This window comes from Peromyscus maniculatus, chromosome 6, assembly GCF_049852395.1.
Source record: "Peromyscus maniculatus bairdii isolate BWxNUB_F1_BW_parent chromosome 6, HU_Pman_BW_mat_3.1, whole genome shotgun sequence".
NCBI classification, from domain to species: Eukaryota; Metazoa; Chordata; class Mammalia; order Rodentia; family Cricetidae; genus Peromyscus; species Peromyscus maniculatus.
Window position 1 is genome coordinate 46688026 of NC_134857.1, and position 14190 is coordinate 46702215.

At 44.2% G+C, this 14190-nt stretch overlaps 1 protein-coding gene across 2 annotated transcripts in view; it reads left to right on the top strand.

The window, feature by feature from the left end:
* Nucleotides 1-14190, top strand: part of Kcnab1 (potassium voltage-gated channel subfamily A regulatory beta subunit 1) — a 368345-nt gene that overhangs the window by 288446 nt on the left and 65709 nt on the right. For both annotated transcript variants that reach the window (XM_076574194.1, XM_006972621.4), the window contains exons 4-7: nt 2669-2748; nt 4786-4830; nt 7561-7605; nt 10280-10323. In XM_076574194.1, the coding sequence (XP_076430309.1) occupies nt 2669-2748; nt 4786-4830; nt 7561-7605; nt 10280-10323 (214 nt within the window). The remainder of the gene's footprint in view (nt 1-2668; nt 2749-4785; nt 4831-7560; nt 7606-10279; nt 10324-14190) is intronic.

Genomic DNA, 14190 nt, shown 5'->3' on the forward strand with positions numbered 1-14190 from the left:
ATAGCGGTAGGTGCACAGAGGCACGTTCCCAGGGAGTACAACAGAGGACACAGACTTTTAGGCACCAAGGAAGCCACAAGTTAGAAGGGAACCAAGTTCCCAGCCGGGGTCTCCAGCCTACCTGTGACCTGCTACCGCCTGATGCCCTGTGTGGAAGGAAAAAGACAAGGATGGCTAGCCTTGTGAGCAGAGGGGCCAACTGCGAGCCATCGCCCACAAGTGAACAGTTCAATCACTCCTGTTCTCTAGGGATAAAATCACAAGCCTAGAGCAACGAATTCACCTCCCTGATCATTCAGCTTTCTCTCAGACTTCCAGGCTCTCTCAGCTTAAAGCAGGTACAAATGACCATATCATAATATGCTGGGTGCTGTAATTATCAAGACAACCCCAGGAGGGTGTGAAGACCCTATCCCTGAAGATTTCAACAACACATTGGATAGGTACTTAGCAGGGATATCAACCAAGTTAGTAACTCTATAACACGCCTTTCAAATAAAAATCAAGATATATGTTACTAATATAAGTAGTCATTTCTTAAAAATAATATTTAAGAGAGCACATTTAGCATTCAAACAGCACTGAATTTGGGGATTTATTCCATGTTTTCTCATCTGTGATATAGTTGAAGTAGCTTTAATCGCAGATAACACCTAACTCTGCTCACATTAATTTAGCCAAGTAGAGAGCATTCATTTTGACTTTTAAACTATAGGAAGAGAATCATTCTTTCAGCCCTATAAAGCCCTCTGCATCAACTTCCTCTTCAGGTAGAAAAAATGAAATGGCTGCAGGAATATTTAAGACTCACAAAGAACAGGACAAGAGTTCTGTTTCTAGAAATTTTGTGAAGAAGGAAAAGGTATTCCCAGAATTCTCTGCAATATCTCATTAGTGTGATGATCTCAACAAGATTTTTCCTGGCCATGGGGCTCATAGGCCATTAGGCCCTTGTTGAGGAAGTGATGTCAGCTTCCCCTGTTGCCTCCAGGCTCCATGTGGGAGAAGGAGATCCCTTCATAGAATCCCCTTCAGTTTTCAGATAAGGAAACTGAGATCGGCAAAGGCCAAATGATTTGTCCAAGTTTATTTGTACAGTAAGAGGACATTCATGGACTGTGTTCTCTTCCCATCACTGTGACCAAGGACCTCAAGCATTTGACTTTTAGGGAGCAAAGGTTTAATTTTCCTCAAAGTTTCAGAGTTTTCAATCGATACTCTTTTGACTCTATTGACTTTGATCCTGTAGTAAGCCAATCTGTCATGGCTGAGTGTGCACACACACACACACACACACACACACACACACACACACACACACACAACAGTGCACACCAGGAAGAACAGAGAGACAGAATCCCAGTGACTTAACTTCCTACTAGGAAGACTTAATTCAATGTTTTTCCCAATGTTCCACATGAGGTCTTCAGATCCTGTGCTTAGAAAATGTTCCTACTATTAGTCACTCCAAGTGTTCATCCAGAATTCTCCATTTCAAAATTCCTCTGTAGATAAGATATCATTGTTACATTTCCCAATAAGAATCCATCAATACTCCGTATGACATGACATAATAATTTTTACTGCAAGCACAGTAATTTCTAAAACACAGGACAATCAGAAGGAGGAAACTGTATTTGCCCTACTTTTCAGTTCCGCTTAAGGACGACATTTTAATAATAGCAGGTTAAAAGCAGCAACCACTTTCGTGTGGGTAATGCAAAGGCTGTGCACACTAGCCTATCCACGGTCGTGAGAGGCTAATTTTCAGAACACCAGAAACACAGTCTATCTCGGAAACGCTGATGAAGCAATGTTAATCCACCATCAAAGAACATAATGGAAAATCAATTGTAATTATCTGTGAGGTGGGAAATTGCTCAAACTTCTGATAAATTAATCAGCAAAGCCAAGATAGACTCCTCCACGGCTGCTTACCATTGTGCTACCACAGCCATACCTCAGGCTGATGGTTGCAGGCAGCCATCTACTCTCCTGCCTCATTTCTCACTTGTACTGAGAAGCACAAGTGGAACAGGCAGCTCTGAGCTGTTCAGCCTGAGCAGAGAGGAGCTGTTCCCTGGTGAGTCAGGGGCCTGCTCCCTCCCCTGTGTTGACTCAGCAGCAGCTCCGAGATGATGCCTATTGTTCTGCTGAACTGCGGGTGCCAGGAGCTTCACAATAGTCATGATGGTCTGATTCATCAGCACAGTTGGCTAGGCCTGGAGGAAAGTCACAAGCTTTTAGGTCAGGAGTCATCCAACTGCCAGAAACTATTGGCTTGCAGGAAGGAGTTGAGAGATGGATACAAATGACCCTCTTTGTCAGCAAGATTACATGTCACTGAGGGTGTGATCAAACAAGGTTTTCACAGCAGGGTGGGAAACACATATCTGAACACCGCAGTGCTTGGAGAATGACCAACAACTGCCTCCCCCACCGTGCCACCCCACACACACACACACATTCAGAAGTGGACTTATGGCCTACTTTGAGTGTAGAAGGACCACACGCCCTGTGCTTGAATCGTCTTTCTTTTGTCACTCACTACAGCTGAGAAAAATGAGAAGTGGTAATGGCATCTCAGAGTGAAAGGCAGATAACAGATCCCAGCTAGGAAGGCATCGCCAGCCTTTCTGACTAACCAAACCTTTGCATCCTCTTGCAGGTTGCTGAACGGTTGATGACGATTGCCTACGAAAGTGGAGTTAATCTCTTCGACACTGCCGAGGTCTATGCCGCTGGGAAGTAAGTCAGAACCAGTTTCTGCCCCTCACCTGGCGTCCATGGAACCAAGATTGTGGCATTGGAACACATTATTGTGGCATTAGGGAGGAGGGGGTGCTTCTCTTGTGCCTATCTCAGGAGGAATGCTCTTCCTCAGCCCTCCCCATCACTAAAACTGGAAGTGTTGAATCCTGGGACCCTCTTGGTCTACCCAAATAATTCCTGTAAGAAAAATGGGCTTAAGGGAGGCAAACACAAGAAAAATAAGCCAGAGGAAATGACAGTGGAGACGGAGAGGTGTTAGCTACTGTCCCTGTGCTCATATTTATGAAAGTTGTGATTCCCAAATGATGGCAAGATATCAACAACTTTCACAAGAGGGTATTTTAAAGCCTGCTCTGAAGACAGCAGGTTGCAGAGAGACCTTACCTCTGTTGAGGAGTGACTTCTAGTGACTTCCGTTGGACCTGAGTGTTGAGTTGGCACTCTAAACATGACTTGCTAAAGCAGAACACACAGCAGAACACTCTGTCGGGCCAGGTCACTAAGTACATGCCACACAACATAACCAGCGTATTTTAGAACAGGTGGGGAGCCCTGGTCTCCTGGAATAAATGTGGATGTCTGGCTTCCATCAGCAAAGGAAGCAGACATCCCTGCTGATCTCTCGGGGAACTGTGGAGTATGGTCACAGTAGGCCTGCTACCCCTTCCTCAGGAAAGATACAGTTGGCTGAGGCTTGCCCCATCCACCCCAGATGAACTAAGAACATTTTTCTTACTTGGTTTCCTCTTTTTCAAGGATCTGTATATGCTTGAGGACCAACAGAGGACTTGGGCATCCACATCCCTGTTGTTTATGAGTCCAAGAAAAGAAAGAGAAGTTGTAAAGCCTTGCTTCTTTTTTACAAGCCCTCTTATCTGGGGGTTTCTTTGGTTGAATCTTGCTCAGCACCAAACAGACTAAAGCAGAGAAAGGAAACAAAGTGAGTCTGCTAGAGACCTGATCGTAACTCCTGTTGTGAGGAATAGTCATTTTGAGGAATAGTCATTTGAATCACTATTGATTGACAGCCACTGTGGAATTGAGATAGGGTCTCACTATGTAAGGTTGTATGCAATGATAGCCAAACAAGAAGAAATAAAAAAGACTCCAGTACCATCCAATGTCTGTCCATTTAGAGCATGCTCCATAGCTAGGCTGCATCATGATTTCTTGAAGGCTATATACCCTCTAATAAAAACAACATTTGTTTACATAAAACAATAGTTAGCAAAGGCATCCATATCTGGCTCACTGATGGACAAAGTACTAACTGCATTGACCTCCCCACTGAAATCTCCAGCAGCCCCACTGCTTCTCACGCCCAGGGTCTCACTGGGAGGGATAGAGGAGGACATTTTACTTTCTTCAATCTTGGCGAATCTGCCTGGGGAAGTGGAAGGGGAGAGAATATTAAGATATCTTCAGTGCACCTTTCCACAACCCAGCCTTAGGGACAGGAAGGGTGTTTTGTAGTGTCTCCTTATATCTTAGTCCTATGGCAAACATGACTCAGTCCTAGGACGTTTTCATCTGGACTACTATAACGGCTGGACTTGGGGACATTTAAATGCACATGTAGATTCTTTCTTTTCTTTCCAAGATCACCTGGAAACCAATGTTTTCTGTCTCTACAGTCCGAGGTCTCTTGTCTTCTGGGCACAGCTAAATTGGTCCATCGCAATTAGATGGAAAAACCTTGACTCTCGTTGAACACTACAAAGTAGGATATTTTTATGTGGGACCAAGCTGCCAGATGACTCCTCTGTTTCTTATGTCAGGACCACAGGCAGTCTCCTGCCAGCGCCAGCATTTGGCAGGTGCTTCTGGAATGCCTGGGAGCAGGATTCTGCCGGCACAAGCAGAAACAGTGGAGACCATGCTACCAGCTGAGAGAGCTTCTATTTTGGGGTTCTGCAGGCACTGAGAGTTCAAAAACGCGATGGCTCTGGTGCTGGCTTGACTCTTGCTTTTCTGAGACACTGCATTCTAAGACATTGTCTTCTCCCCCTTCAGGGCTGAGGTGATTCTCGGGAACATCATCAAGAAGAAAGGCTGGAGGTACCACGTCTACCCTAACTGCTTGTTTGCCTGTTTAAAGACTTACTGATCTGCACCAGAAAAGCAAAAATAAAATCATATGGTACTAGAACAAAAGGCTGTCCAAAAAAGTAACCAACATTTGGTTAAAAATAATAATAATAAGCCGGGCGGTGGTGGCGCACGCCTTTAATCCCAGCACTCGGGAGGCAGAGCCAGGTGGATCTCTGTGAGTTCGAGGCCAGCCTGGGCTACCAAGTGAGTTCCAGGAAAGGCGCAAAGCTACACAGAGAAACCCTGTCTCGAAAAACCAAAATAATAATAATAATAATAATAATAATAATAATATTAATCTCCAGTGGTTTGGAAATAAATGCCAGGGAGTTCATTACTTGTACTTCAAAAATTACATAGCTGTTGACTACAGTGAGTCATGATGTGGTCAGGCAGAGGAGAGGGAATATTTATGAGATATTTGTTCACAAAAGAAAGTGGCATTTTCATAGCTTTGACTGCACTTGTAATTAGCGAAGAAAGCGAGCTGCAGGAAACTATCTAGACATATAGATTTATGTTCACCACTCATTTTATTAACAGCTCTCTGTACAAAAAAAAAATTGATGAAACAAAAGGCCCTTAGGATAATTGCCAAAAGCTGTTTCATCCTAATACAGTTGCCAACATCTGTCCTGGGTACTTGGAGCTCTACTTTCTGAGTATTCAGAGAACTTTCTGCTATCCTTTGGGACACCAAGAAATTCAAGGAGTATGTTCACCCATCCCTTCCACCAACTCTGTACACAGAGCAAGTGGTGATAAGGGTCGCATGACATTTGGAGTGTCATGCCACACAGCAAAGCAAGACCAACGGCAAGGTGAAGCCTGCCCTGTGCATGAGGAATGAGAAGCAGTGGTTTTCCCTTGGCGAGCACTGATTCATCCTCCTTAATTGCAGAACCTATCATACATACTTGTGGAAAATAGATCAGTATGAATATTTCACAAGCCACCTTTCAGCCTTGCAAATAACAGCTCAAGCTAGTATTATGCTATGAAAAGTGTATATGGTTGACATTTGCCTCCAGGAAGAGACTGGAGAAAAGATAAACCATGCCATCCTAGCATGGAGCCTATAAAAGCTGTTCAATTAGCTGGATTCTTATCCTTGAGCTGTCACTTGCTAGCAGCGCTGTCCAGAGAAAGTGATTTCACTTCTTGGAGCCTTGATTTCCCTAACTGTAAAACAGCTGCTGAGGTGCCACACTGACCAAGTTGAGAGAAAAGCAAAGCCTTAGGAGACTGATGTCTGCCGTATTACACTCACTACCATTCTCCACCACCCAGAACAGTTACTCTGAGAGCCTCTAGAGCTCAGCGATAATTTGCCAGGCTTTGGTTTAATCTTGCCACTTGAGCTTAACTGCTAGCGCGCACACCTACGTGAGGCAGATAGTTTTGTAGAGAGTCTAACTTCAGTATTTGGAGGGGAATGTGCAGCTTTAGCATAATATTCACTCTGAATAATCGAAAGGGCTTATGTTTACTTTTTAACAATATTCCAAACAGCCTTTTTATTTTGGAAGACGGAAAGCTTAGGAGACCTGGCGCTTCTATGCAGATTGTTATTATCATTGGTAGCAGAAGGTTGATGTGTTAATATGAGAAGTACGGAGCCCTTTTGGAGTATGTAATCTCCAGGACCTTATATCCACAGACCTTCCGTTTGTGTAACTCAAATTACTTTTCAGGGAATTAACTTAGAGGGATGGAGAGGTCGACATTTTCAACAAATTTTTCATTTTGCCACTAACTTGTCAGAATTGTCCCCATCATTCCCCACTGGCCACCATTAATCATGGAGGCCTTGTATGCCCAAGAGCTTTAAGGTATCGACTCTGCAGCTGACAGAATTATAAATGCCTTGTATTTCAAATAACCCCGAAGTTTGAATCTCAAAAGATTTTGTTCTAAACCAAAGTGCACTGAGCCCTCGCTGCCTCCCAAGTTTAAATTCTATCCCCATGGTTCTCGAAGGACAGTTCTTCATGACCACAACACGAGAGCACTTGCTGCCCTTGGGTGGGGCTTCTGAGTAGCTCATCAGTTTGCTGACACGATTTCCATGTTGCATCCCTTTGCAATAAAGCGGTAGGGCATTTGGTAAAGGCTTTAAAACATTGACTCTGAGGCTTTATTAGCTCATCATTCACATTTCTACTCAGCCAGTCACTCCCCACTGCCCATACGTGTGATGATTGGATAAGGAAATAACTCAGAGCCACTTGGGCCCAAGGTCCTTGGCAGAGAGGAGGCTTCCTCCCAGGAAAGGTTCACAGGCAGTCAACCTCATGCCAGATTCTAAATGAGTGTTAATTAGTGACTGCTCTTCTGAGCTACCAAAGCAACTCACCCTGTAGGTCACCTACATTCTCGGGGACCATCTCTGACCTCCAAGATCACCTCCCACCCAGTTCACACCTCCCACACCATTCACAGGCATGCTGGGCAGCCCTCCTCCTTCAGGGTCTCCTGCAAACTTCCCTTCAGTCCCTCCCAGCGTCTGACTTCAGGTCACTACTCACCAATTTCCCTCAGTCTTCCATTTCGGGGCAGTAAGTTCAAAATTCTATCTCCACCTCCTGTTTTTGATGTGAGGTACTATCACACATTCCTTCTGGTGCTATAATAGTGAATCAACCCATCAACAACCCACAGTGATCTACTATTTCTCTGTGTCTGTTTGATGTACAGGAGATCCAGCTTGGTCATCACAACCAAACTCTACTGGGGTGGAAAGTAAGTTAAACACCTTCTGTTATTTTATTGTCCTATGAGATGAGAAATAACTAGTAACTTGTGCTTTTTCTTTTTTCTTTTTTTAACCATCATTTTTACATTTAACTCAAATTAAAATTGACTGGCTTATAGATTTTTCCCCTTGTGCTAGAGAAATAGTAATTAGCCTAAGACTACACTTTAGCAGAGCATTCTCAAACAAATTTAGTACATAGCAGGTAGCCACTTGTTACTAAATGACTGATGTGGATTTTTTTCAGTGTCATACTTAAAACCATTTCCAAAACAGAGTTCAAAATTCAGGAAAAGAAAATAAAGCATCACAAAAGAAAGGCTCCTCAAACCTGCCAAATCTCAAAGACTTCCCCGGAATGCGAAGATAAAAGTATCCTGTTGGCCTCCGTGTTCAGGTCTCTGATCATTTCTGCAGAGGCTTCTGGGAGTGCTGATCAAAAAGACGGTCGCAATGGGGAAAGACAAGCACTCTCCCCGTGTCCCTCACCGGCAGGACAAATGAAAGAGAGGCTCTCTTGGTGTTGTTGGATGCAGAACAAATCCCCAGGCTGAGCTGGCTTCTGCTGAACCAGCCCGTTAGTGTTTGAACTGGTGCTTACATTATTCAGCAAGAACCAGGGAGCTGGCTGTTTTTACCAAACATGTAAGAATACAGCAAGCTAGTCCTTATACCAGAGCAATGTTGGCCTGAGTATCCAGTAGAAATCTCAGAGATGCTGGGACCCTAACAACAATAGCAACGAAGCAGAAACCCGAAAAACCTTATTCACCTCCCTGAAATAGGTAGGGAGAAACAGAAAAGTATCTGTTTCTCTTTTGTTATTGTTGTTGACATCAGTTTGTATTTTAAAACAGGAGGCTCAGGATAGTTCCTTAGGAAGATCCTAATCACAATGTGTATGTACACACACACACACACACACACACACACACACACACACACATGTTCATACTGTTATGATCCTTGAGCTTGTTAAAGATATGAAGACATAAAGATGTAATTTAGATTTTTATTCCTATTGTCCTCTTTTTAGATAATACAGTACCTTATAAGAAAGACAGGTTCCCATTTTCTATAATTTGATTCATGGTCTCCTCAATTCCCAATTCCTATGTTTGCAATGGTACATGAAACTTTGCCATAAGGGTGAAAATAATCCAGACATGAGACCAGTTGCAAGAGTCACTGTGTAGCAGATACACACAATATTAACTGATGTAAAAGACTCAGAGCAGAGACATTAAACAGGTGAATGGTGGCATGCATGTTTGGAGAAGCTGTCCAAAGTATGATGTTGAAGGAATACTGCATCAGTACTTAAGACTCAGCCACCACATCCTTTCTGCTTGCCCAGACTTGAGGGTTTTTCTGGAGTAACAGAAGCTCTGTCATCAAAGGTTTGTCCAAGGAAAGTTTGTTGCATCTTTTTTTTAATCATTGTTAAATTATTTCATTATCAAAAGATGCATTCAAATTTGCTTTATGCAAAAATTTAATGTCAGTGGTGTACCCACCCTAGAGTAAACCTATGAACTTTTTCAAAACGTAAAAGCTTAGCAGTGTAGAAGAAAGAAAGATGCTGGGCCCTCACTGGGACGCTTCCCAGACATTTCATTGCTGCTCAGGATCGTGGAGATCCTGCAGCCGTGGGTCTGCAAGACCGACACCCAAGTACACCAACCCCTCCCAGGTTCTCCATAAGGTCACAGACAGGTGTTTGATGGAGTGAGCCTACATACAACCGTGGGCCTGGGTAGTTGCATGGTAGGTCAGCCGGCCAGCTCTCCCCTGTGTTCACCACGAGGGTGCGTTCTCCAATATTGCCCTGGCTAGTTCACCCCTTGAAACAATGAGCAAGGGCGGAGCCAGTTCTCCCACACCGACCCCTTTAGGGCCAGCTCTGTCATGTTGCCCAAGCGAGGTATAGGGGCCACTCTCCTGAGTGCCGCAGTGGTGAGGGGCAGGGACAGCTCTTCTCTTATGACCTCATGGCCAGTTCTTCTACCTGCCTCAGGCATTGATGCGGGGTTGGGCAGAGAAGAGTATCTCTTCTCTGCCCCGTGCTGCCACATGACAGATGAGCAATGGGGGCAGCTCTCCCGCGCACTGGAACTGGCTCACTCACACCTTAGCCAATAGGGTCAGCTCTACTGTGCTGCCCAAGCGAGGTGCAGGGTCCACGTTCCCAAGTTCTGCAGTGGGTAAGGGGGAGGGTCAGCTCCCTCGTCCACCACAGGTGGCAGGGTCAGTTGGGGTAGCAGAGACCTCGAACCAGACCAGTGATCCTTCACAATCCATGCCTGCATGTAAAAATGTATGGATAAAGGGGTTTAGTGTGTGACTCACTGTGTCACACTGCAGCTTGCATGACAAGATTTTTCCCTTTCTTCCTTTTTCCTCCTTTTTAAATTTATTTGTTTGTTTATTTATTTTTATTTATTTATTTATTTATTTATTTATTTATTTATTTATTTATTTATTTTTGATGGAGGGAGATGGGTGATATCGGGAGGCATGATGTGAAAGACACAAAGAATAAATTAAAAATAAAGTTAAAAAAGAAAAAAGGAATGACTATTAATCCTGCATTCTGAAACAGATTTTTGAGAAACTATAACAGCATTCCCCCGCCAGTCATCTACCTCTTTTTTGTTGCAGAGCTGAAACAGAAAGGGGGTTGTCGAGAAAGCACATCATCGAAGGTGCGTGCTGATGCTTCCATGTGACGTTAGTTTGTGGGCTCCTGTTCAAGTGAGGTACCAGTAAAAACAGGTTCGAAACACACTGGAAAGGGAAAAAATTTCTTTATGAAAAGAGTGACCATCCACCAAGTTTCTCCCCGGGGGTGGAGCTCAGGGAGCATGGAGATGCAGGAAGAATTTACCCAATCGGGAAAGGTGAACTGTCTAGAGCTCTGCTGGTGTCCAGGCACCGCTGCTGTAGCTCTGCTGGTGTCCACCACCGCTGCTGTAGCTCTGCTGGTGTCCACCACCACTGCTGTAGCTCTGCTGGTGTCCACCACCGCTGCTGTAGCTCTGCTGGTGTCCATCACCACTGCTGTAGCTCTGCTGGTGTCCAGCCACTGCTGCTGTAGCTCTGCTGGTGTCCAGGCACCGCTACTGTAGCTCTGCTGGTGTCCACCACCGCTGCTGTAGCTCTGCTGGTGTCCAGACACCGCTGCTGTAGCTCTGCTGGTGTCCACCACCGCTGCTGTAGCTCTGCTGGTGTCCACCACCACTGCTGTAGCTCTGCTGGTGTCCACCACCGCTGCTGTAGCTCTGCTGGTGTCCAGACACCGCTGCTGTAGCTCTGCTGGTGTCCACCACCGCTGCTGTAGCTCTGCTGGTGTCCACCACCGCTGCTGTAGCTCTGCTGGTGTCCACCACCACTGCTGTAGCTCTGCTGGTGTCCACCACCGCTGCTGTAGCTCTGCTGGTGTCCACCACCGCTGCTGTAGCTCTGCTGGTGTCCAGCCACTGCTGCTGTAGCTCTGCTGGTGTCCAGCCACCGTGCGATGCCCACGCAGAACTGAAGAGCCTCACTGAGCTGTGATATGCACAACCACAAAAGGGTACCCATGATAGCTGTGTAGCTAACTCCTTGGTTCTGAGAACAATTACAGAGTTACGCGACAGTCACTATAACCAATGTTAAAACATTTCTGGGCTCAGAGGTTAAGAGCACTGGCTGTTCTTTCAGAGGTCCTGAGTTCAATTCCCAGCAACCACATGGTGGCTCACAACCATCTGTAATGAGGTCTGGTGCCCTCTTCTGGCCTGAAGGGACACATGCAAGCATAACACTGTATACATAAATAAATAAATAAATAAATAAATAAATAAATAAATAAATAAATAAATAAATCTTAAAAAAAAAAACAAAACATTTCCATCAAGCCCAAAAGTAACTTTGTACACATTAGGAGTCACCTACCAAGGCTAGGGGGGTGGCTCAGTGGTCGGGGCACTTCCTGATCTTACAGAGGATCAAAGTTTGATTGTTAGCACCCACACTGAGCAGCTCATGACTGCCTGCGACTCCAACTCCAGAGGATCCAGCGCCACCTTCTGGCCTCTGCAGGCACCTACACACATATGGCATACATTCACACACATAAAAATAAAAAATAAATCTTTAGAAAGAAAAACAGAGCCGGGCAGTGGTGGCGCACGCCTTTAATGCCAGCACTTGGGAGGCAGAGCCAGGTGGATCTCTGTGAGTTCGAGGCCAGCCTGGACTACCAAGTGAGTCCCAGGAAAGGCACAAAGCGACACAGAGAAACACTGTCTCAAAAAAAAAAAAGAAAGAAAGAAAGGAAGGAAGGAAGGAAGGAAGGAAGGAAGGAAGGAAGGAAGAAAGGAAGGAAGGAAGGAAGGAAGGAAGGAAGAAAAAAAGAAAGGAGAGAAAGAAGTCACTCACCATCTCAATCTTACCAGCCTTTTCCACAGCCCCAAGAAACTACTAGCCTATCTTTTTTCTCCAAACACTTGGCCCTTCTGCATCGCCATATAAATATGATCACGTGATTGATGGTATTTTGTGACTGGCTTCTTTTACTAGATATAATGTTCACCCACACTACAGCATACATCAGTACTTCACTTTTCTCTTTTTTACAAATAATATTCCACTACATGGATAGGCTATACTTTAATTATCCTTGTATCAGTTAATGTACATTTGGATTATTCTCATTTTGGAGCTAGCCCATTCCATTCTTTCCTCCATTGTGACAGTCTGGTACACATCCTTCCCAACCTTTCCTTCCATTGCACTAATTTGCTAACCTGGCTATCTGTATACCAACATAAATGAGTGCATCTGTCAATCCTCATCGGAGAGCTTTTTTTTTTTTTTTTCACTAGATGGTAATTAATACAGAGATCTACAACCGGTCAATGTGCAGAGAATATGAGATAATGGCATGCTCAGCTCTCAACGAGACATCTCTATCATACCCCTCCTCCCAAGGCTCAGGGATCAGTGAGGAAGAGAGGATGCAAAGATTTTAAGAGCCAGAAGTAGTGAACACCTGCAGCGAAACATTTGCTGGACACGGCAGGGCCTTTGCACACATGAACTCCCAGTGGCTGTGACTGTATGCACAAGACTTGCATGATAGCAAGTCAGCCCCAAATCTTGGCACTGATGGGGGGGGGGGCTCATGAAGTCCCACCCCTAGCTGAGAAGCTACTTGCAGTTGATTGCTAGGGTAGAGAGGGCCGTTTTGAAGGATGTAGTCCCAGAAAGACTACCCATGCTCCAGTAAATGGTCCTAGACCCAAGCACATACAGATGGCACCAAGTAAATTCAATGGGTTTTTTTAAAGAGCATGTGAAGTTGGAAGGGGAAAGCAGTTGGGGGATAGGGAAAGAATCAGAGGGAAAAGATATGAAGGCAGATGTGATTGAAACACATTATACACATGTATGAATATGAAAATATAAAATAGTTGAGTCAAGCTGTAGATATTAACCTAGACTTTGGGGTTTTTTTTCTCGACTAAAATAAATCTTACACACAACTTATTGGATATTTCCAGTTTTCAATATGACCAAGAATTATATACGTGATCATCTTTCTGTAAATGGGATAGATTCTAAGAGCATTTTTAAGTCAAAGAATAAGGCACATTTTAACATAACTGTTTTCTAAGAAGAACACATGTCAAATGAGGTGATTTTACTTATTTACTCATTTATTAGTGAGTCCAAAATTCTTTCTGTAACTTGTTGCCTTCCGTGTTCTTTCTGAGAATTAGCTTTTGTGCTTTTAAGCTATTTTTTTCTTTGGAGTTGCTTGGTTTGCTGTTCTCGGTCTCAGGAGCTCTTTGTTATCTGCCATTTACTCTTTTGTTTCTCTGTGTTGTAAATATTTCCCGGGGTGAGGGGGGTGTCTCAGCTTGAGCTTTTTCTCCCCACACCAGCCTAATCTGAAAGATAATGGATAACGTCAGGATTATTTCTTCCAGGTGGAAGTTGGAGATCATTGTTGAGATATGAATATTCATATTACTGTGAAATGTGTCAGACTAGTAGTGGAATAAGGTAGCTCTGATATTCAATTATTTCGTTTTAGTTTTATTTTGCTACATGTGTTTTATTGGGTACAGGGAGGAGTGGGATGCCAAGTCTCCAGTGTGGAGGTCAGAGGACAATCTTCAGGAGTCAGTTCTAACCTTCCAGGGTTGCCGTCCCAGTGAGCGTACTTGAGCCATTAGTCTAGGCAGCCGGAGTCTCCACCTGCTAACATCTCATCAGCCCTCGGTTACTTAATTTCAGCTTTAAAAGGGGACCCTTGAAAGCCCCCCCCCTCTCTCTCTCACACACACACACACACATCTAGCCACCTCTCTCTCACATACACACACTTTTAACTGTAATGTTTATTATATCATTTTCATTGCTTCTAAAATCTTTATCTAAGGTTTATATTTCTCACTTCTTGTTTTTTATTTATGTGCACCTGAGCTGCACATTTAAATTCCAGCTATTACATATGAGCCGAGTAACTACAAGTTACTTAAACCTCTGTCTCCTTGACTATAATACAGATTACAAGTATTCCT